This window comes from Streptopelia decaocto (genome assembly GCF_964273445.1).
Source record: "Streptopelia decaocto genome assembly, chromosome: 16".
NCBI lineage: Eukaryota > Metazoa > Chordata > Aves > Columbiformes > Columbidae > Streptopelia > Streptopelia decaocto.
The window spans coordinates 9,810,549-9,833,796 of record NC_138671.1 but is presented as its reverse complement, the minus strand read 5'-3'; the positions used below and the strand labels follow the sequence as shown (position 1 = coordinate 9,833,796).

The 23,248-nt window shown below is 53.4% G+C and overlaps 1 protein-coding gene across 2 annotated transcripts in view; it reads right to left on the bottom strand.

Moving 5' to 3' along the window:
- Window positions 1–438: 438 nt before the first annotated feature.
- The window catches only part of MYOCD (myocardin), a 253,987-nt gene continuing 231,177 nt past the window's right edge, over window positions 439–23,248 (bottom strand). For both annotated transcript variants that reach the window (XM_082067180.1, XM_082067181.1), the window contains 10 exons: window positions 22,889–22,944; window positions 18,395–18,470; window positions 16,221–16,382; window positions 12,254–12,429; window positions 11,177–11,302; window positions 10,422–10,684; window positions 9,909–10,062; window positions 7,832–8,788; window positions 3,608–3,665; window positions 439–2,981 (listed from right to left, as the gene is read on the bottom strand). In XM_082067180.1, the coding sequence (XP_081923306.1) occupies window positions 2,413–2,981; window positions 3,608–3,665; window positions 7,832–8,788; window positions 9,909–10,062; window positions 10,422–10,684; window positions 11,177–11,302; window positions 12,254–12,429; window positions 16,221–16,382; window positions 18,395–18,470; window positions 22,889–22,944 (2,597 nt within the window). In that variant the 3' untranslated portion in view covers window positions 439–2,412. The remainder of the gene's footprint in view (window positions 2,982–3,607; window positions 3,666–7,831; window positions 8,789–9,908; window positions 10,063–10,421; window positions 10,685–11,176; window positions 11,303–12,253; window positions 12,430–16,220; window positions 16,383–18,394; window positions 18,471–22,888; window positions 22,945–23,248) is intronic.

Below are 23,248 nucleotides of genomic sequence, written 5' to 3'. Positions count from 1 at the left end.
CAAAAGTAGGTTCAGACGCAGGGGCGCTCTGCCCCTGCCCAGCCCGTGCCCAGCGCCCTGCAGCTCTCCAGCCCATCGCTGCCACAGCTCAGCTGCTGGAAAATGCAAAGGGTTTGGGCAGCGTGACAACCGCTGCCTTTGAAGGAGACACTGACCCGAGGAGCAGGGTTTGCAGGAGAACGAACTGAAACCAAAGCCTATGGAAGAAAAAGCCTTCGAAAACAGGAGAATCCAGTGAGCTGGTTTAGAAATCTTCCAGGTGAAACTGCTGCTGTGAAAGAAATACTGCTCTCACAAGGACTGCAGCTGGGCCGCGATGTGGAGCTGATACCAAAGGGTTGCAGCTGGGACAGCTGTGGCTGCTCCAGACGGCAAAATCAAACAGCAAACTGAGAGCAGACACATGGCAAGACAAAGGGGTTTTTAATAATGGTGGTGTTGCTGGTAACATAGGTAAGGAAATGTGCTTGCTTACAGGTTTGAAGCTGACAGCATCCCTTTAAATAAGGAAATACATTTGCTGAGAGGAGAAAAGTTATCAGGAAAGCCCTGTACAACGATGCAGTGTAGTAGCTAACACTACGCTGTTTCAAGTGCTATTAATATTCTCCATGGACCGGCTTCAAAAAATCTCTTACTTAGAAAAAGAAATTCTTTTAAAAAAATGCAACCTGTGATCATCTATCCTAGCAGTGCACTGTGACCATTTGTACAATAGAAAAGTGGTGCTTTAAATAGTGAGTTGAAAGCTACTGCCATGTGCTTTATACAGCATGCACCAACGCCACGACCCGAGACACAGCCGGGGCTGCAGAGCCCCCGGTAGCTCCAGCGTCCCCGGGGAGGCCGCAGGGACACGGCCGGGCTGCCCGCGGGCCCCTCGTGCCGGACCTGCTCCCCAGCCACTGCGTCTCCGACGTGCTGTCCTTCCAGTAACACAAATATTAAATACGCTCAGTCTGTAAATAGTTTAACAATCTTTGTCAGCAATAATATTTACTTTGGCAAAACCAGAATTGCAAAGAAGTAGACGTGTCCGTCAAACACTCTGTAGCAAGTTCTTTGGTGGAAGCCAAGAGGTGAAGCGAAGGCTCCTTCTTGCTAGAGCCCGAGGAAGTATATTGCACAGAGACTCACAGGAGAAATGCTGGTGACTTCAAATGGGAGACATCACTGCAGGAGAGCATCCATCTCTGCCAGCTTCAGGAGAACAAGCTCCTCCAGGCTCAGTGATTCACAGCTGTTCTCCGATGGCCTTGCTCTGGGCTGAGAGAGCAGGGACGCTGGAGTGACCTGGGGAGAAGGGGATCCCTGCTGGGGATCAGGGAGGAATAGGAAGAAGGATGGAAAGATGGGTGGCAGAGAAGTGGAGGCAAAAAAATCAGACGCTCGGACAAAAGTGCAGCCAACCAATGACTCGCTCAGCCCTGCCCGACATGCAGGTCACTGAATGCCTGTTTCTGGCTCCCCCTGCTTCCATGGTGGTGGAGATGCATCCTGACTTCTGGTTCTGCAAAGCCTGGCTGTATTTTCTGTATGACTTGCTTCTACCTTGGACCAAAACACATTACACATCTCTTCATCTGTACCACACTAGCTGGGACATGGCTGCTCCACCAGGATGCCACGTCCCTTCGATACCTGAACCTAGAACCTGAGCAGCTGTCTCAAACATCCAGAGCTCACAGCCTTCAGCCTGATTCAGTTCAGACCGCGGCCAGGATGGCTCCTGGGCTGTCAGCCCCCCAGGCACCATGTGGACATGACAAGGTGCCACCATGAACGTTCGTCTCCATCTCACATCCACCTGCAGCAGAGCTATGCAGGGCCTGAGCAACGCAGCTTTGGGTGCAGGAGGAGGGAAGGAAGGTGAGCCTGGCTGTGGGAAGGGTGACTGTCACCCTGGCTGGGCAGAGCGTCCTGCTCCCACACCCCCGGCCTGGGCACGGCCAGGTGAGCCCAGCAGGATTTCCTAAAGGGCTGGATGGGCAGGAGAGGAGTAGAGGAGAGCGCAGAAATGGGCTCTCCGTGATCTCCCATTGCCACCCAGGTGAGGGCTCCTCACCACACAGTTTTGACATAAGCTGCTCCAGTTCTCATGAGAGTGACTGCTAAAACTGCGGGGAAAAAAGATAAAAGAAACAAAACTGAAGTTCTTGACAATCTAAAGAAGTAGTGTTAAAGGCACTGGTGTTGTCTGTGAGGACGTGTTGATAGATGAAAACCAAAGTACCAGATCTGTTGTGCTGTCAGTTCGCAGTAACTGGTAATTCAAACAAGTTTATATTCTGGGAAAATGACTCCAGTTTCCCCTGGATGCGTCACATTAGCCCTGTGTGTTCTCCAGCATGACAGAAACGCTGTGCTGGCTGCTGCGGGCATCGCAGTATCCTGCCTCCACCACCCTCCCTTTCACCACTGCTGCAGGTGCAGGTCCATGCTGGTGTTTAGATTGAGATCAGTAACATCTAGGAAATCAATGTTGAAGATGCTGGGACCCGCGGGGGTGAGCGAGCCGAAGCCGGTGGCGGAGCTCGGGGGGGTGAGGTCCAGCCACTCCATTGTTTCCCATGGAGACTCAGTGAAACTCATGTGTAAACTGGAGCCATCAGCAGGGGAAGGGGAGAGCTGGGTTTCCATGGGTGACAGAGGAGTCTGTAAAATCTCCTGGGAGGTGAGCAGTTCATCTCCAGCTTTGCCAGAGAAGCCCTCTATCATCCCTTCAAAGTGGGACTCTTCTCCTCCCATCTTCAGCAGGGAGATTTCACTGACCCTCCCCAGGGGGCTGTGGGCGTTCAGCAGAACCTCGAGGTGGGTGTCGCTGCTGCCCGGACAGTGCTCGAAGGGAAGCTGGGCTGAGGAGACCTGCTCGAAGGGGGCAGATGACTTCGGGAGAGAAGCGCTGGAGTTCCCTGTAGACACGGTTATCTGAGGTACTTTCTGGAGGCAGGACCGATCTTCCTTGGCATTGGCAGGCATTTCTGTCAACAAATGAGAAGGGTTTGAGGGGCTCTGGCATTGCCCACCACTGCTGGGCACAGGGGCACCACCGCCGCCCCCCAGCTGGGCTCTTGGGCCTGTATATGGAGACCTGCTCTCCCCTCAATCCCCTTGGCATTGCTTGCCCACCCTCCCTGGGGGAAGCCTCGCGTGTTCCTGCTTTCTGACCTTGACTCCCCTGGTTTTGAACATGGTCCCCAGGGCACGAGCACTGGCAGCTGTCCCCATGGGGCTGAGCGTGGGAAAGGGCACTCAACACTCTGCAGAGGGGAGGGCACCAGCAGTGCCATATGCTGGAGGTGGCACTGGCAGCACTGGGAATGGTGTGGGACTCTGGGGGGGTCTGCGTAGGGACGGGGCTGGCAGTGCTGTGCACGGGGCTGCTCCCACCATCCCGTCTCTGTGCACAGTCTGCACAGGCGATGCCCAAGCCTGGACCTGCAGGGGTCCAATGTGCTTTTGGATTCAATCTCAGCAGCTGCTGGCACAGGAAGGACAAATGGAAGCTGTGCTCAACTCCAGCAGCTCTGCTGGGTGCACTGAGCCCGATGGACCACAGCTGTCCTGGAGGGGAAGCCCTGGAGGGGAACAGGGAAGCAGTGCATACCTCCACTCTCAATCAGCACATCCAGGAGCTCGTCCATCTGCTGACTTCGTGTTATCTGCTGCAGCAAACGACAAAGAGGAGAGTAGAGGACGTTAGGAGGAGAGTCCCTCCAGCCACAAGCCAGGTAGGTGGCTCTAGACCCCACAAAGGGCTTTCTCCCATGCAGGAGAGATGACACTCTAGCATCGGGCTGGCAGTGGCTTCCAGGTGAGCACTGCGGGGCCCTGGGACAGGCATGGCCGATCCAGGGAGCACAGCGCCAGGTCCCCCCATCCTGCCGCCAACCCTCTGCTCAGCGGCCATCAAAGGATGCCTCTTCCCAGGGCCATCAGGACACAACCAACTTTTTGGACCCAGCACCTTGCACTGGCATGTACCTCCTTGCACTCCCTGCAGCTCCCTGGGGGCAACACATCATTGTCCTCCTCTCCGTGACTAGAGACTGGAAGGAATTTCTGCCCATCTCCCTGCCAGTCAGCATAAGCCTATTTTCATCACTGCCAACAGCATTGCTCTGTTTTCCTCAAGGCACCATCATGGCCAGCACTGAGGTTGCTGACAGACTCTCATGGGATGTAAGAGGTTCCTGGGTGATGGGAACAGTTCTTCCCGTGGGAACAGTGCTCCGGGATAAGGCTGAAGATGGCAGATGGCACAGCGCAGGGCACTTCGGAATGGGCTAAAGAGGGAAGGCAAGGTTTCCTGGTGACTCGGGAATGCTCAAGAGTCTGTTTCTCACACAGCACTGAGCACCCCAAAGAAGAGTACACTGAAGTTACAGAATCACAGAATGTTAAGGATTGGAAGGGACCTCAAAAGATCATCTAGTATTTGTGTGGGATGGCAAGACCCTGGGGTGGACTCGTGCCTTTCATCTGTGCTTCATTCTGTGCTTTTCTGCACAGAAGACACTATCCCATCCAGCACGGTGTCTGGCTGCTCTGTGGCAGTCATTTAGCAACAATCTCTTCAAGAAAAACCCATTCCTTATGGGAACAGGCTTGTTTTACCCAGAGAACCCATAACGGGTTGTAACTGCTGCAGGTGAGCTACATTAACCACATAAGAACACCCTGCGCAGCCCTTGTCCTATAGAAAATAAAAACCATGCAGTTACCTGCTTTACTGCATCCTCATAGGGTGGAGGCTGCTTTACCTCTGAGAGGGCTGGGCTTGACTTACAAAAACTTGGGGGTGGAATAGAAAACTTTTGACCTGCCTGCGTAGCCATCTGCATGGGGGAAATACAGGGAAACTGAATCAATGCACAGGGATGCACAGAGGGAGGCCCAGCTCTCTGTTGAAGCCAGAGTGGTGCCAGGGAAGTGAATGATTTTGTGGGTCAAATCAGCTCAAAAAAAGTGCCAGGCCTCTAGGCTAGAGAGAGGGAAGTGATCTGGCTCCGTCAGCCCAGCTCTGAGACACAGGGTCAGGCTGGCCTGCGGATGCTGCCAGGGCACAGGCACGATGCCACTGAGCATCCTGGTGCTTGGTCCACATGAAAATGCAGAGCAAGTGGGAGAGAGAAGTTGCTGCTGGTGGTCGGCTGCACCCAGCGCTTCTCCAGCTGCCTGCCAGCCCCTCTCCGGCAACACCTCTCCAGGGATCTCATCGAGCCCAGGCCTGGGAAGATCCCTTAATGGACTCACTGCCAGGCCAGCACCCAGCCCTTCCCTGTGCCAAACATCTGCATATCAGTGCCAGCTCTTTGCCAGTCCCTGCTTCCAGAAGGGACCTTACCTGAAGGTCCAGCGCTTGCCAGCTGCTGTCCCCATCACCCCTAGGCCCACGTGTGCCCTTCTCCACCGCCTGGCCACAGCTGCCTGTCCCACGAGAGCCAGTGCCGGGGGACACAGCGTGGCTTTGGCAGGCGGGTTGGATCCAGAGGTGGATCCCAGGCAGTGGTGAGGACACTCAGGCGTGCACATCCTGGTCACCTTTCTGTGGAGGGCAGCTGGGAGGAACAGTGTCTCTGGTGTGGCGGGGACGGCACTGTAACACTGGGCACAGAGAAGGAGCCGCTCCTGCCCTGGGAGTCCCTTGCAGGCAGCAGAATGCCGAGGATCAGAGGTGTCTCAGCCAGGAGGAGGTACAGGACACCATGAGGCCACCCCCTCCCTTCACTGCTTGTGCTCTGGCATCGAGAAAGGAGCTGGCGATGCCCCCGAGGTGTCGGTGCTCCCTGCTGATGTTCACTGACCACTGCCCAGTCATGCAGGTCAGCCCCGCTGCCTTTCTGGGAGTATTACCCTACAGCACTGAGCCTGTCCTACCCACAGCTCTGCCCCACTGCCCAGCTCACCCACAGCTCTGCCCCACTGCCCAGCTCACCCATAGTGCTGCTCCCCACTGCCCAGCTCACCCACAGCTCTGCCCCACTGCCCAGCTCACCCACAGCTCTGCCCCACTGCCCAGCTCACCCACAGCTCTGCCCCACTGCCCAGCTCACCCATAGTGCTGCTCCCCACTGCCCAGCTCACCCACAGCTCTGCCCCACTGCCCAGCTCACCCACAGCACTGCTCCCCACTGCCCAGCTCGCCCCAGCAGTGAGCCCCACTGCCCCCTCACCCCGGCAGCACTGCACCCACTGCCCACTCCACTGGCAGCACCCAGTTTCTCTGCACCTCTCTCCCTCTCCCTGTTGCCCACCTCAGTGTCAGTGCTGTGTGACATCCACCCATGTCACCCATCTCACCATCCTCTGAATGGCTTAGAGCCCACACTGCAGCCCCTTTCTGCCACTTTGCAGCAACACACCCCCACCCAGCTCCTGCTGCCCACTGCTCTGTGTGCTCACTGCCAATCCTGAGCTTCCCTGCTCCAGTGCCAGTTGTTTCCCAGCAGCTGTTGCTCTGCTGTGTGGCTGTTGTGTGCTCAGTGTGCACTTGCTGTACGTCTTTCCCGAATACAGTGTGCGTGGCTTGCACCACTGTGTGCGTTTTACAGACTGTGCAATAGGTATTGCTGCTGCCTGGGAAACTCTGGTAGGCTGTTGAGATGAACTGGGACTGTGATCAGCAACAACTTGTGCTGCTTTTGTGTGTTGGCAACGCCTGCCCCTCTTCAAGCTTTCGTACCGGTCCAGAGGGCTGAGTAAAGACTGGCAGATGCTGAAGGGGCAGCTCTCTTTTGTGCTGGTTTCCTTGTGGGGAGGCATGAGCTCTATCTGACTGCAGACCCCAATTGCAAGCCCTGCTCTATCTTCCCAAGAAAAGACTTCCCATAGGACTGGGGTAACTGCCTTCCTTCAACTTATTTGTCCAAATCACTCACACACTGCTAGGAGCCTCTCAGCAAGATGCTGAAAAGCCCTGCAGCACTGCAGAAGGGCTCTCCCAGGGGTCTAGGAACCTCTGCCAGGGCTCTCCCAAGGGCTGAGGGATCTGTGCTGGTGCTTTGCCACTGTGGATAGAGCTTTTCCAGGGCTCCATGGGGCAGAGGGAGCTGCGCCAGGGCTTCCCCGGGGTGGAGGGAGCCATGCCAGGGCTCCATGGGGCAGACGGTGCTGTGCCAGAACTCCCCCTGAGGGGAGAGGCAGCTGAGATAGGGCTCTTTTAGGGCAGAAGAAGCTGTGCCAATGCTCCCCCAGGACAGAGGGAGATGTGCCAAGACTCCTCCAGGGGCAGAGGGAGCTGTGCCAGATCTCTGCAGGGCAGAGGGAGCTGTGCCAGGACTCTCCCAGGACACGGAGATCTTTGCCAGTGCTCACCCAGGGGTAGAGAGAGCTGTGCTGGGGTCCCCTGGGGAAGAGGGGAGCTGTGCCAGTGCTCCCCCCTGGGCAGAAGGAGCTGTGCTGGGGCTCCATGGGGCAGAAGGAGCTGTGCTGGGGCTCCGTGGGGCAGAAGAAGCTGTGCTGGGGCTCCGTGGGGCAGAAGAAGCTGTGCTGGGGCTCCGTGGGGCAGAAGGAGCTGTGCTGGGGCTCCATGGGCCATGGGAGCTGTGCTGTGATCCCCCAGGGCAAGTGGGTGCGGTGGCAGCAGGGTTCCCCAGGAAGTTCCCTGCACAGGACCCTGCAGTGCCATCAGCTCCCACCCCGTCGTCTCTCTGGGCTACTCTCTGCCCTTCCAGGCAGCCCCACAGGCTGCCACATCCCCTGGGTACCCACTGTGGGTGCCACCAGCCCCAGTCTGATAGGAAAGGACTCAAACTGGGATGATTGACTGACTCCCCACAGACACCAGTGTGTTCACCACTGCAATGCCATCCAGGTGCTCTCCACTTACCGATGCTGTGCGAAGGCAACTGTTGGTCTGTGGGGACCCGCTGCGCCCTTCTGCCTGTGAGCCAGGGGACACCGAGAGGAGATAGTGGCTGTTGGGGGATGGTGGCAGGCTGATGTGCTGGGGGCTCTTCGCAGCTCCCAGTGGGGAGTGCTGGGGGGAGCACTGCGGGCTCAGGAATGTCGAGGAGGTGATGGTGCTTTGCCCTGTAGGCTCCAAGCAGTGGCTATTTACAATGTGAGGCAGCTGCGGCACCCCACAGTTACTCAACTTATCCGAGCTGCTGGCTTGGCCTTTCAAGGCAGTTTGTTTGGATGCAAACGGACAGCTGGACACCGCATTTTCTTGCTTGATGGGGACACCAAAGAAATGCTGAGCAGGCTGCTGCTGCTTCTCTTCAAGGCCATTGCTTCTCTTTCGCTTCTGGAGCTGCATCCGTAGCTCTTCCACCTGCCTCTGCTCTTGCTGCAGCTTCCACGTCAGTTCATTGATAACCTTCTGCTTCTCCACCAGCATCTTGTCTTTCTCTGTGTCGATCCCTTCCAGCTCCAGCTGGATGCTCCCTCCATTCATGCTGCTCATGAGGCTTTCTTCAGCATTGCCATGAACGGGAGATGGCTGGAGACCGAACTGTGGAGAAGACATGGGCCCGTCGTTGAATGTGTCTGGCAAAGAGCCGCTCACAGAGAGATCGGAGGAGGCTGGAGAGATGGGTGGGGTGGAGCTGGTGCTGCCAAAGTGGTAGAAGCCGTTTGATAACATGTTGGTGGAGGACTGTGACTGGTAACTTGACAGGGTGCTTGACGGAGTGACTGGGAAGGTGACGGTGGTGATCTCACTGAAGTTTGGCACTGTGTTGCTGCCGCACTCCTGGAAGGGTCGCAGCCGTTCCATCAGAGCTGTTTTGGTACCCGACACAGGCAGGCCTCGTATTCGGAGCTGCTGTCTCAGTTCTGACACCTAGAAGGAAAATCACCAATGATCAATCCCAATGGCAGATGAGCCCTTTAGAAACCCAGCATTCTTAACAAGGAGCCACAGATCAGAGGCTTCCAGCTTTCTGCTTTAAAGCTCTGACCCCTAGGGTCACTGTTTCACCTGCAGTCACCATGCACAGCCCTGACCACTGCACATTTTGCAGGACCTTGACCTTTCTTAACCGGAAAAGTTTCCTTCTTCTTCCAGGAGCTGTGACTGCGCTCCATGAACCAGCAGTGGTCCTTGGGCCATGGAGGTCACCCAAGATTTTCTTCCTAGCAGTAGGTTTCTACATGAGCAGAGTACTTCTACACAAACCAGGAACTAGCCGATGGCATCCTTTAGCTCAGAGAATGTGACCATGTACCTTGGAGACAGATAAAACAGTTCAGACATCTGAGCTGGGGCATCACTATGGCCAAACTCATGTTATTTTTACATCATCTTATTTCTTTCTCTTAATAATGAGTATTGTCCCCAGGCCTCTGCTCCTAAAATGTCTCAGCCTTCCCCACGGCTGAGGCTCCATTAGCAAAGTGTAAAAGAACCACAGATGGGAGTGATCCTCCCTTATGCCCGGCCTGTCTTGCCTGCATGACAGATTTAGGTCCTGCTCAAAGCAGTGCTCGGAACTGCAGACTCAAGGAGATTCCTGCTTGTGCAAAGAGCTGAGCTGGCCTGGCTGCAGTGACTACTGAGAAGCTGAGTCACTAAGTGGAGGCCATGCTGACATCCCAGCTTGTGGCTGGTCTGCTAGCATCATCCGTGATGTTCACCACAAAACCACAGAAGGTTTGGAGCCATGAGCTGCAGGAGCAGTAGCACAGATCCTCGTTTAGACCTTGACCTGAGGGCCTGACCTGCAGCCATCTCAAGTTACACCTAAGGTTTGCTGACACATGCCCTGGAACAGAAACCTGCAGAGCAGCAAACCCATGTTTTCAGCTGCCGTCATGGTGACACGTTGGTTTCGGTTTGCTGATCTGCAACACACATTCACCCTCGGCCAGCTCAGCCTGTGGCACTACATTGCACACTTCAGGGGTAGCAAAGCACGTTCAGGCTACGAGATTCTGCTCCCATGGTGAAAGTTTGTACTCACTTTCAGATCATCCAGGTTAGATGGCAGAGGGCCTGGCTTGATAGATGAGACACAAGTCTGGCCTGAAAAGGTGGTTTTCACAGGAGAAAGTGGGGTGTTGTTGACAGAAGTTGATGAAGAATTTGAACTTTTGACCATTTGTTCATTTGATTGCCTGAAATAACAAAGGAGAGTTGGGTTAACTTGTCTGCTCCCTGTGGTCTCTGTACCCCATGTACCATCTCTCTGCTCCCTCGGGGCTGCAGTCTCCTGTGTGGGACCTGAGGGACCACTAACCCCATGGAAAACCCAGTCAGGCTGCAAGGAGATTGCTAGTGACCCACCAGCAGGTTACAGGTGCTCCAGCCAGCTCACAAAGCCGGAATAGCTTTGCAGGAGACTGTGCTATGTTCCCAAGCTCTTGTGTTTCACTTAGATGCATCTGTACCCCTTACACTAGCCCAAGTGGCTACAGGAAGGGAAAGTTTGGAGGGAGACAGGGCTAAACCATGCTACTGGCACATTGCTGCTCACTTTAGCTGGCCTTGGTGCATCCCTGGGTAGCTGAAGTGCTGCTGCTGCTGCTGTTGCTGCTGCTGCTGCTGGCTGAGGATCTGGAGCTGCAGGAAGAGCTGCTGCTGCTGGAGGAGTCGGGCATATGCAGAGTCCATGGGTGGAGGAGACTTCTCTGCCTTCTGGTCTGGAGGGATGTACTGATGATACTTCAGCTTCTTCACCTTGGGCTTGGTGTCCTTGGGCTTTTTGTGACGGTTCTTGCTATCACTGGATGATTTGGACTGTTGGTCCAAGAAGGAAAGGAATTAGATGGGAGAAGAGCTTCTATCACCCTGTGAGAACCCAGAGGCTTGGGACAGAGAGCAGGAGCTCCTACTGACACTCTGGCACTCCAGCTCCAAGAGCTGCTGAGCCTACACACAGGGGACTCCCTCAGGGTCACGTTTCATCTCAGTTGTGCTGGAGAGCACATGAGATGGAGAACGGCCCTTCTTGTCTGGAAGATATTTCAGTGTTGCCTTGTATCTCCTGCTCCTAGCCCCAGGGGACATTTCCAGGGCAGGACCTAAGCGACCACCTCTCACAGGATGCAATATCAGTCTAATAGCAGTTTTTGACGACAAAGTTTGTCTCCCTGCATTATTTCAAGCCTTAAGAACAACCCCCCAGAACTCCCACATGTGGGGTGCAGCACAGGGGCACTACAGACTGGGACAGAGCTGGGTGTCCTGGGCTCACTCCCTCTCCCGAGGGGCTGGAGGGACAGGTGTTACCTTCACGGCGGAGGTCACCGGGAGCGGTGGGCTCTCCTGACCCGCTGCCTGCTTGGGGCTGTCGCACCGGCTGCCTTGCCCCGCCGCCGGCTCCGGTGCATGGCCATCGGTGCCGTGGGGGTGATCCTGCCAGGGAGAGGTGAGCATGTGATGGGAGAGGGGATGTGGGGCTGCTGCCTGGGGCTAGCCAGCACAGATGGCATCTGCCCACAGAGGGCACATGGTGGCCCATTGCCCCTGCCTCATGTCTTCCTCAGTCCCTCAATCCATCCCACATGCCTCAGTCCATCCCAGACCCCCATGTCTACCCCAGCCCACTACCACCACTTCTCCCAATCTATCCCATAGAATCACAGAATCATAGAATCATTCTGGTTGGAAGAGATCCTTGAGATCATTGAGATCACTGAGGTCATCAGCCACAGCCTCACTCTGGCACGGCCCCATGTCACTAAGAGCCTCATCTACACGTCTTCTAGACCCCTCCAGGGATGGTGACTCCAGCACTGCCCTGGGCAGCCTGTTCCAATGCCCCACAGCCCTTTGGGGAAGAAATTGTTCCCCAGATCCAACCTCAACCTCCCCTGGCGCAACCTGAGGCCATTTCCTCTGGTCCTGGTGCTTGTTCCTGGGGAGCAGAGCCCGACCCCCCCTGGCTCCAAGCTCCTTTCAGGCAGTTCAGAGATCAGAAGATCTCCCCTCAGCTCCTGTTCTCCAGCTGAACCCTCTAGTCCCCTCCCAGACCCCCAGTCTCTCCAGTCCACCCCAAGCCCTTTCCATTCCACATCAGCCCTGTATCCCGGTTCTCCCCCAGACCAGCCCAGTCGCCAGAGCCTGGCCACCTCAGTCAACTCCAGTTCACCCCAGTCTCCCCACCCGTCACCCAGCCTAGGCCAGTCCCCCCGGTCTCCCCAGTCTCAGCCCAGTTTCTCCAGTCCCTCCGCCCCCCAGTCGCCCCGTTCCCCCGGTCCGTCCCGGCCCCGCCCGCGCCGCTGCAGTCCCCGCTCCCGCCAGCAGGGGCCGCCGCAGCCCGTGTGCCGCTGCTGGGCCGGGCGCGCCCGGTGTCCTGGGCCGTACCTGGGCCGGCCCGGCGGGCGCGGCGGGGGCGGGCTCCGGGGCCTTGCTGCCGGCCACTGACTCGGTGGAGCCCGGCGAGTCCTCGCTCCTGGCCTGCTCGGGAGACAGCCCGTCATTGCTGCTGTCCTCCTCGAAAGCGAAGGCGTCGGCGGGCTTGGGGAAGCTGACCTGGGTGCCTGCCGGGGGAGAAGGGCGGCGGTCAAGGCTGGAAGGGGACGAGTGCGGCACGGCGAGCCTTGTGAGATGCCTCGGTGCCTGCCCACCTCCTCCAGACCTGGCCGAGGGCGGATGTGGTGCTCGGAGGGCTCCAACAGCTCCTCCCACCCCAGCTGTGCTGGGGCAGCTCCTGCCCGTGTCCCCGCAGCCGCGGCTGGTGGGACTGGAGGTGGCATCGGCTCCTGGCCCGTGCCGTGACCGTGTCACTCGAGACAGGGAGAGAGGAGCCCCTGGAGCCTGGACCGCCAGGCGGGGCTGGCACAGGGCTGTCCGGCCCCACTGCTGAGCTGACGCGGGGAGAAGGACGTCAGAGTCTCTCTCCCCATCAGCTGAGCATCCCGACCCCAAGGCCATACCACACATGGGACCCTGTCCTCAGCAGAAAAACTAAGCTTGAAATCCACCCTGAGGGTGACCTATCTGTTCACAGTGCAACACCCGACGTGTGTGGACACAGCTGCAGCTGAACTGAGGCTTCCAGATCCTGTCTCTGTGCAGAAGCTTCACCCGCACACCATGCATCAAACTGCTGCCATTGCCTCCTCGCTGCCCCAGACATCACTTCTTCCCTCTGCAAAGCTCCCAGCACACTATCTCCTAGTCAGATGGGCAAGAGCTCTTGACCCCTGGCTTTTGCTGATAAATAAAGTGCTGAAAAAGAAAAGGTCCCATGTGAGCCTCGTGAGGGCTGCAGGTGGGGGTAGAGGAAGGAGCAGCGTGGCCACGCTTGTAATCTCCTCATGCTTGAGTCTGGCATTTGTCAGGCAGCTTGGCATGCCGATAGCGAGGTGACAAATGGGGAAATAGGAAGGGCCCGGGGACAATCTTCCACCTGTCCCTGCTGTGGGTCTAGCAATGTGCACCTTCTCACTGCCTCACACCCTCCTGCTCTGACCCTGCCCCTATCTGAGAGATAAGGGTTATCTCTGCTCACTCTGGCTCATGGTGCCGGGGTGGGGAGGGCGCAGGGAGCCCTGGCTCCCCACCCCAGGCTGCTGCCCAGCCAACACAAGGGTGGGGGATGTGAGAGCAACTGCGTCCTGCGGAGAGTCTCTCGTCCCTGCTCTCCAGGGCATCAGGCTCCTCATCTGTCCCTGCAAACAGCGCCTGTCCCCTCTCCATCAGAGGCAGCACCCGAACTGGGTCTTCCCTGAAGAACAACAGCACTGCATGATCTACGGGCTGGGCTGGGTGGGAGCTGCTCCCCAGGCAAGCGTGGGCATCCTCTCTCGGGGAAAAATGACACCAGACAAGGGGCACTGCTGGATCTGCAAGACTTGGGATGGAGTTTAATAAGCATATGATGAGAAATGGTGCCAAACCGGGAGCTCAAGGGACCCTCAGGACACAGCGGCAGCCCGGAGCACGACAGGAATGTGCTGCATCCTGCTGCTTGATACCAGGGGCCTGTGCCGGGTGGGAAATGCTGCCCTTATCTGTCCTGCTCTCACCCAGCCCCGGGCTGACTGTGTTGTTTTGCGATCCCATGTCTCTACTGTAATCTCAGGCAGAATGGTGTTTGCTCGGGACTGTTTCTAATGCACTGGGTATTGTCCTCTCAAGCGTATTGGACAAAGTGATGACAAGGACCTGGTAAAAAAAGGTTCTTATATCACTGCTCAGCTATGCAGGGCACTGGCGGCCTCCTGTCACTGGGACGTTAGGGCTTTCGGTCGGGGTCTGGCACTTTCTGCTTACCCTGCCGGAGGTGATTAGAGGAACACGTCAGCTGAACTTTCCACTGTATAAACAGTTGAGATTCCAAGGTTAAAGTAAAATGATTTTAAACCCTGTCATTTTTCTGGTATTGCAAAAACAAAAGGCTTAACATTCAGAAGTGCCAGTGCTCATCTCTGCTCTGAGTTCAGCCCTTCGCCCCAAATTGTGAGCACCACAGGGCACCTCTGACTCTGAAAATCAGCTTGAGGATCCTTCAGTCTCGGGCTTTCTTCTGCAGAAATGAGGGCTGGCGTTGTGTTCCTGCTGCAGGTGCAACACATCCTTCTCATGGCATCAACAGTACCAAGTAACTTCATGTTTGACCCTAACGTGCTATGTTTCACCCTAAATAGGATAAAACTGGCTTACAGGGCACATTTTTTTCCCCAGCAATATGACAGAAGGTCATTGTGAAAGGAAGGAATTTAAAATAGAGCAAGTTGTTTTGAGGGAGACTTTTTGTTTTTAACAAATTTGTCCTGTAAATCTCTGTCTGCCACAAGCTCCTGACAAGGCAGCTGGAGAGAAACTCTGTTCAAACTTCGAGCACACTTGCTCAGCCTCCAAGCCTCAGCTCCAGTGGATAAAGTTGTGCTCAAACTGCCTTCAATGTTTATAAAGGGGAGATGGGGAGAATTTTTTAAAACTCTTGTTTTTTTTTTTCCACTCTTGTCTCCTTCGGTAAGTGGCCAGGGAGATTTTACTTGAACTCTTCTTAAAAATTCCTCTTCAGACAGAGTCCTGGAACATTTCACCTTCAAAGGCAAGAGCCGTGCAATGCTGGAAATGGAGCGGCTCAAGGACCAGCCTGGCGAAGCCGCTGTGTGAACACTGCGTGCACTTCACAGCGCGAAAACAAGAGCAGGAACAATTGCAGGGCAGGACAGGGCGGTATCTGAGCCTGGAGTATTTCATGTCATTTCTGCTGGTTTCTGAGATGAAAGAAGAGTCAAAGTGTTTCCTGTTTCAATTCCCATTTTTGGCATCACTCCTGTCATTCAAAGACCTCTCCTGTCCCAAAGTCCTGCCGCTGTCTCCAGCTTGCTCTGAGCCCCAGAACAGGCACTTAACATCAGATTATGCCAATGGAACTAGCCCCATGAACTGAGGAACCAGGAGCAACAGAAAAAGGAGCTCCCATGGGGCAGAGCACCTCTCACTGCCTCCCTTGAGATCCAAGGGCCAATTTGGACATGAGGAGATGGCCCCAGGCTTCAAAAACACAGGCTGCTGCCCTGGCACTGCAGGACCATGCTGGCTTCGTTGCTCCTTTCTCTTCTTTTGGCCATCCCTGTCCTGGCAACGGGGCCTGACTCAAAAGCTGAGTCATCTTTTTGCTTTGTGTGGGTTCCCCTGCCAGCCTCCCTGCGGCAGCACAGGGGAAATAATTGTGGAGGATTCTGCCTCCCTCCTCCAGCTGGAGGTAGGTGGCGGAGGAAAACCCAGCTTAGGCATAAGCGAAGCGCTGGGTACAAGTTGGTACAAGTGGACCCTGCACCCCAGGGATGATTTTGCACTCCCAGCCATGCAGCATCCTACTCTGTTGGGTCTTGCGTGCCACCAGCATCAGCGCTACAAAAGGAGCCTGTCTGAACTGGGTTCACTTCACCTCCACCTGCTGGGATGAGAAGCTTGTCTGGGCACAAGCGGAAGAATCCAGGCTGGCCTCACAACCACGTGTGCACCCAGGTTCTCTCCTATGCGAGGGAGGAAGGAATGTCCTGTCTCCAGCAGTATTATGTGCTCAAAGCTTTGGGGAAGGAAAGGGTTTAAGAAGAGAGGTTCTTTGAGGAGACGTGCATGCTTCCATGGTCTTTGCTCTAAGAGTTGTCTTTTCATAGGCCGGGATAAGTAAGCACAGGCTGCACTGGACCAGGCTGCCTACTGTGAAAATAATAAAATTTAAGCAATAAATGCAGCTCTTAACTCCAGGTTGGTGACTTCCTGCAGTCTCTGTAGTACATCCTCGTAACCTTGCCAGCCCCTGCCCCATGCAATGCACACACACAACATGCATGTTCACTTCAACTACCTTTTATGGCCTCTTTCACAGCTGAGTCGACAGGAATAATATTCTTCTCCACCAGCTCCAAAGGACCCGGCCTGAGAGCAATCTTTTCATTGAGATCATCTGCCAGTCGGGCTCTTTTCAGCTTCATTTGAGTAGACTGAATGGACCCCTCTGCAGCTGAGTCTAAAAGTCCAAATGGAAGGATCAGGTCAGGACCTGGGGAACTTGTAAGCTTGGTAAGAATGTGCTGCTCTCCTTCAGCACGGCCTTTTTGGGATGTGCCCAAAACCTAAGCATGGCCCAGTGCACAGCAGGAGCTGCTCCAAGGCTGGGAAGCAGGATGATGGATTAGATGGGGCTGGTGGGTTTTGGGACGTGGGTCCTTCTCTGAGCCTGAGGTCCCTTCCCAGGCAGGAGCCTGTGTTTTCTAGCCTAGACTTGCAAACCCAGCCTGCAGCTGGAGCATCCTCTGCAAGGTCCAGGAATGATCTGCAATGGAAACGTCATTAATAAACTGTGACTAACATGGGGGACAAAGTGAACTCCAGCTCCTCCCTGCCAGGACCCCGTTGGTCCTCTGTTACCTACTTCTGGGGAACAGCTGGAGAAAAGAACCATTAGCAGTGTTTGATAACTGGAGTAAATGCCTTCTACTGGAAGATCTTTGGGAGTGGACATGTGGGAGTGACATGACGACAGTGCTCCAGGCCTTCAGGAGGAAAACAAGCAGGTGGAGCGGAGCATAACAAAAGCAGCTGGATCTGGAAGCTACAGCCCTACTGAACTCAGCTGAGAAGTTCCCAGTTATTTACAGATGACAGAAGAGCGGCCAATTACAACAGAAAGTGGTGATTTCTGGAACAAATGTGATCTGGCTCCTCTGGTGGCACAGGCATGAGCAGTGAAGGAGCAGGATCCTAAACTAGACCATGTCTATAGCCTCAGATGTCTGAAGTAAGAAGGGCTGCACCTGGCGTGTGCTATTGTCAAAGATGGGACACTTCTGGAAGACATGGTGTAGGCAACACAAGCTAGAGGGAAAAATGCTCTGCAGGAGGTTGGGAGAGCTGGTCTGGGGTCACTGCTGGTCTCAGACTGTGTAGGGCAGAGAACATGCACAAATTCTTCGAGGTGAACAGTAGCAGAAGGTGTGCCTGAAAGGTACCACCCATGTCTCACTGGCCCTGTCCATGCCTGGTGACTGCAGCTGCTGCCACATCTGGTTTGTAGTCCCTGGGGCCCAACTCCAGTCCGTATTGCTTCTATTATTTAACTAAGGGAAAGACACTTTCCACCTGTTTAATGGGCAGTGATGCTGCCTCATTTTAGGGATGGAGACCCAAGGGAAAAGCGAGGGAGCAGCATCAATCCAGCATGGGCCCCTTGCTCAGCCCCACTGCATGCCAGAGGAAGAAGAAATAAAGAATTCATCCCTGCTGAGAGTAGAAGCCACCATTTACAGTTGCCAGAGCGTGACCTGCTTCTTCCAGGGGACTGACAGGACTTGAGGACAGAGGCTGCACATCCTCCCTGTCTCTAAGGAGCCCGTTATCTCTGGAGATAATGGGGGACATGGCAGTGTTCTCCTGTCAGTGATGGGACGCAGTGGAGCCGTCCCAGCTCTCTGGCTGGGAGAGGACACTGAGATGGGAGAAGGGAGAGCTGCTGCTGCTCCCAGACCAATAGCAGGGCTATTCCTATGGCTGCGCTTGATTCATTGACTGCATCACCATGAATTGCCAGAGTTAAGGCAAAACAAAAGATGTCCAGTTTTGGGAAGGTACTGCAACCACCTGCTACAGGCACATCAGTGTCCTGGACAACAAATGTCCCGGTTATGCTTTTCATGAGGAACAGACCTCAGCACCTCTGGGTAACAGAGTCCTCTCTCCCAGTTGTTCTCTACCCCACTGTCCTCTAGAGCATCTTATACTGGTCCCTGCCAGAGATGGGACTGATTAGATAGCCTTGAGTCTGCTTCTGTCAGGGAATAAATGTGTGTCCTGCCTCCTGACGGCCAGGTCTGGACTGAATTCCATACGACATGTGTCTCATTCAAATCTACTTCTCACGAGTAGCTGGGGCAAAGTTACTCGTGATGGGAGCCCTGAAGGGAACCCAAGTGGGGCAGGAGAGACATGAGTCACAAGGCAGGAGACACAAGGAACATGTGGGAGAAGCTCAGGCAGTCTTACCTTGTAAAATGTGCATATTGACCAGGTCTGATCGCTCAGGCCTGCTTCTGATCTTGTGCTTGAGATAATCTTCAGTCTGCAGAACACAAATGCAGAGAGTGTTACCTGGCTAGAGCAGCAATAAGGTACAGAGAGTGTCTGCCCCTGTGCCATTTCATGGTTATTTTGGATTTATTACAAGCTGGGTTGAGTGAGCTCCTAAATGGCATTTTTTTTTCTTCACTCAGACCACGGCTTGTTCTTGGGCAGATGTTCTTCAGAAAGGGAACAGTGTGCATGGAGCTGCGGGCTGTTCACTGTCCCCACTCCTAAGCTGTGTCCTTTCCAACTTCCCTTGGGCTTCTGATGACTGAAGCATTACAAGAGCTTATGAGATGGATGAGACCTGTTCACTGGGAGTGGTGGGTCTGCTCCTAGCTTAGCAAACCACGTTGCCTTTGAGAGACTGGACTGTTAGCGACGGCTTCTGCGGGCAGCCTGGCACTCTGGGCTGAGATATAAAGCTAAGCACATCATGAAGCTGCCCCGACTCTCTACCTGGGTCAGCCACGAGGTTTGGCCTTCCTGCAGTCCCGTAGCACCTGTGCTCTGTGGTTTCTCACCCCAGTTATGATGTGGGGTTGGGAAAATCTGCTTTGCAGATTGCTGCAGCTAAGCTTATGATAAACATGGTCCCAGAGCCTTGTGTCAGCTTCCTCATGGTACAATAACTCCTCCCCTTAGGGCCAAAATAGTCAGTGTTGAGGGCAGATGACCTCGAGAATACAAATATAAGCTTATACCCTGGTGAGGAAAAGCTAGAGCATGGCTTGGACAAATTATTAGTTGTTTGCTAAGTTGAGATGCAAGAAGAAATAGTAAAAAAAATGTACATGGTTCAAAAAGGTTAAACTCTTAAGGATAAATATGAAAGAATAGCACAGGCAGATGGAGCAAAACTGGAAAACCCACAGTACAAAGTGTACAGGATCATGAGAAAAAGATTTTGTAAGCACTTCTGTAGCCAGGAGAAGGCAATGGAAAGTGCTGTCTGTGTTCCATAAACAGGAGAAATAATTATGGATGCTGCTGAGATGGGTACAGGATTTAATGTCTTTTTAAAACCATCTTAAAAAAAATATAAATGGCTATTTATCAATCAGATGACTAAGCCAAGAACCTTCAGCAACCAAAGAGAAGAAGCTCCAGTTATCAAGTTGGAGAACAGGTCGGAGAATACTCCAGTTAAATGTTCCCAAACAGTTTGAGATGCACAAGGTTAGAGTAATAACAGCTGTCTGTGGGCTTCCAGGAAACTGGGCAAGGGAGAGCTTCAAAAGAGATGGAGAAACCAGGAAATTATAAACCAGTCAGAAAGATATTGGACCAAGTAATCAAACAATCTATATAAATGGATTTTGAAGATAGCAAGGAGTTGATCAACAGCCAGGATGGATTCATCAAGAACAAACCACGTCGCACCAGCCTAATTTCCTTCTATGGAGGGATGACAGATTTCTGTTACAGGAATAAACAATGAATGTCATGTAGCTTGACATTAAGCATGTTTTGACATTATCTTACATGGCTTTCTCATATGCAAGCCAGAGAAATTTGGTCTGGCTAAGACTAACATAAAAAAGGAGCATAGCTCTGGGTCACCAGAGGAATTAGGAGTGGTTCACAGTCTAAACAGAAGAATATATCAAATCATGTTACACAGTAATTTTTCCTGCTAGTCAATATATTCATTAATGCCTTGGATGGCAGAAGACATACTCCTTAACTCTGAATCATTCAAGGCTAACAGACTACAATGCAACGTGATTTGGAATAGATGAAGAAAATATCTGAAATCCATTTGGTACAGTTTAAAGAGGGACATCTGGAAAGGACTGTCACAGTTAGACACAGCTAAGCCAGCTGATTAAGCACTGGGTTGGATGAAGACTTAATTCACCAGAGATGCTTCTGTAGTCGTCACTGGACAGTGCAGAAATTAGTTACTGCATAAATAGAGAAAAAAATACAAGGCTCTGGAGAGTCTAGTGGTGAGCAGCTGAATCACTTCCCCAGACCAGCAGGCAGCTTTCTAGGAGACACGATGAAGAGACGATGAAGAGTGTCAGATGGACCCTGGTAACAGGGTCCCTGCGTCCCTGCGTCCCTGCGTCCAAAAGAATCCATGGGAAGGGTCTGGAGGACAGTTACAGAAACCATTCTGAGCAAGAGATGGGATCAGTGAGGGGAGGGTGGGCAGTCCGAAGGTGAGGTGGCTATAGAGAAACAGGATGAAAAATGCTATTTAAAAGTGCTACAAGAAAGAAGAAAAATGGTCCTGACTGAGCATGCATAGAGGATAAAAAGCAATGGGCTTAAACTGCAACAGAAAAGCTTGGGCTGGGAATCAGGGGACACTTGCTGACAGCACAAGTTGGAGAGCACCAGAGCACATTGCTGTGGGGTGGGATGTCCCTTGGTTGTCACACATCTGTCAGGAGTGAACCAGAGGAGGCTGTTCTGCTGGGGGCAGAGATGTGGTAGCCACCCCCCTGGTCCCTGAAGCCCCACTGAGCCAGCCTGCCTCAGGAAAGCCACCCTGCTCTCTGTCCTCCCATCCAGCAATCTGTTACAGGACATTGACTTCAAAGTCCGCTGCACTGGCCTGATGCCAGCCTCTAACATAGCCAGTGACATGTTTAAACAAATAATAGACATTTTATTTACTGAAGTCTTTATAATTTCTTACCCTTCCCCCCATACATTTTCCCCAACTTACTTTCACTGACACAATCCCTTGTTTGGACCATGTGTAGGTTTGCCTGGTTCCTGTGCCAGGTCAGAGCAAGCTGGTGTCTACACCTGGATACAAATAAATTCACCTAATGCATTTCCAGCTAACCCTCAGATCAGGTCCTGACTTGGGCTAAGCCTGAATTGCTGTCCTACAGATGTGGCATTGCTCGTGCTGAACCCAGCATTCACACTGCATTGGCCTTTCTGCTGTGACTTCAGTTCCTTTTGACCTTTGCTGCATTTGTGTCACTGGGGTGCAAAGAGTGGAGAAATACCTCAGGTGTGGGGGTTTATTTTTAGCATCAGCTGAAGCAGAAGAGCTTTCAAAACACATGAAAGTGGTTATTGTTATCTGCTGTTTGCAGAACATCAGTTTGGAGTAGTATCAGCTAAACAACAAATGCCATTGAGTAATTATCCAGAAACAGCTGCTGCTCCTTCCCTGTCACAGCTCTAAGCAGGGCATCCTTGCAAAGGAGTATATGTTTGTTTGTTACGAGCTCTGCTCATTAGTGGCTTCATTAGCATGCTCTAAAAATGCAGGCAGTTTGGGATATACAAGACTATCCTTCCCTTTTCCCCAGGCAACTAGCCAGTGAAAGCCTTTGAAGAGAAAGACAAAGAGACACAAATGTATACTTAAACTGTAAAATATATGACACTTCAAGGATACTTTGGATTGCTTGAAATTTTGTAAGCATACTAATTTTTCAGAGTCATATTATGTTTCTTATGCTAGCCGTTTATTACCACAGGAGACTCAGGGCAAGTGATTTGGAGTGTGTTTAAGTTCCGAAGAGCACTTCTCCATATTTCACAATCATTCTTCCTTGCAAAGGTCCATTCCCACATGACTGTAAGCACGTTTTGCAGATTAATGGAACAAACTTGTGGTTCAAGCAAAACCTGCATGACTGTTCCCTTTTCTGTGGACATCCCCGAGTTTGGTCACGGCTGGATTGCGGGTTCTTGGAAAACCAGTGTGATTTCCCGAAAAGTGACCTCATCACAGAGTTTTGATGTGTTCTGGAAATGGCTACTTATCTTATCTCTGCTTTCGGCAATATTTAGGGAAGCCTGAGTGCAATTAGATAATAGGGATGGTGGGAGCCCCCTTGGACGTTGCGTGTCGTAATGTCCAAGCTGCACTGCCGAGCTAAAAGCCACACTCTCGTCTGACAAGTGTGGGCTCCCTGGGGTCTCGCTACAGGTGACAAAGGGCATCTGCATTCCTCCTGCACAATTGCTAATAGTTCAGCTCCATCCTGTTTGCTGCTGGCCCTGCTCTAACCCCGTTGACCTGAGCAGGAGTGGAGAGCAGCCAGCACAGCGGGGAGAGCTGTGGAACTGGCCTGGAGAGGAAAACAGCATTTCACCTGGTGGGACATTGACTGGAAGGACTGTCAACGCCATGCTGAGCTACACCCTGGCCACGGCCTCTTGTAAAGCCCACGGACTGTTGTGAAACCCCATAGCTGAGGGCACAGGTGGCCTCTCTGCCCTTTTAAACCTCCCCTGCTTGGAGAAGGGTGCTCCAGAGCATTTGTGAACCCTGGCTTGACCCCACCATGTCTGGAACCAGGGAAGAAGCCCTGACCCTTATCCTTGGCCACAGGACCGGGATGGAGGATGCCAGAGGAAGTGGAAGGTGCTTTCAAACCCCGCAATGCATGCAAAGCAAGCCCAGTGTTCTCTCATTGGGGTGGCTGCAGGAGTTACCTTGGCTCGCTCCAGACTTTTTCGCTGTTCATGGAATGCAGATGGGCTTTTCAGTGCTGCAACAGGAAAGAAAGAGGAGCAGTCAGCACAGGAGCGGAAGCAAGCAGCCACCAGGATACTCAGCAACAGCGTTTTAATGAGTGCTATAAAAATAGCAACACAAACTAGCGGTTCTCTTTATTGCGCTGACTAAAAATAACTCAGGAAAGCTCTGGGAAATCCCATGCTCTCAGCCCGTCCATGGCAAGGGAGCAGGGGGGACAAAGAGCATGGGGAGCGCAGGGGGCACATGGGCAGGGAGGGGATGCAGGCTTTGGAACGCAGTGCTCCGTGGGACATGTCAGAGAGCAGATGCGGCTT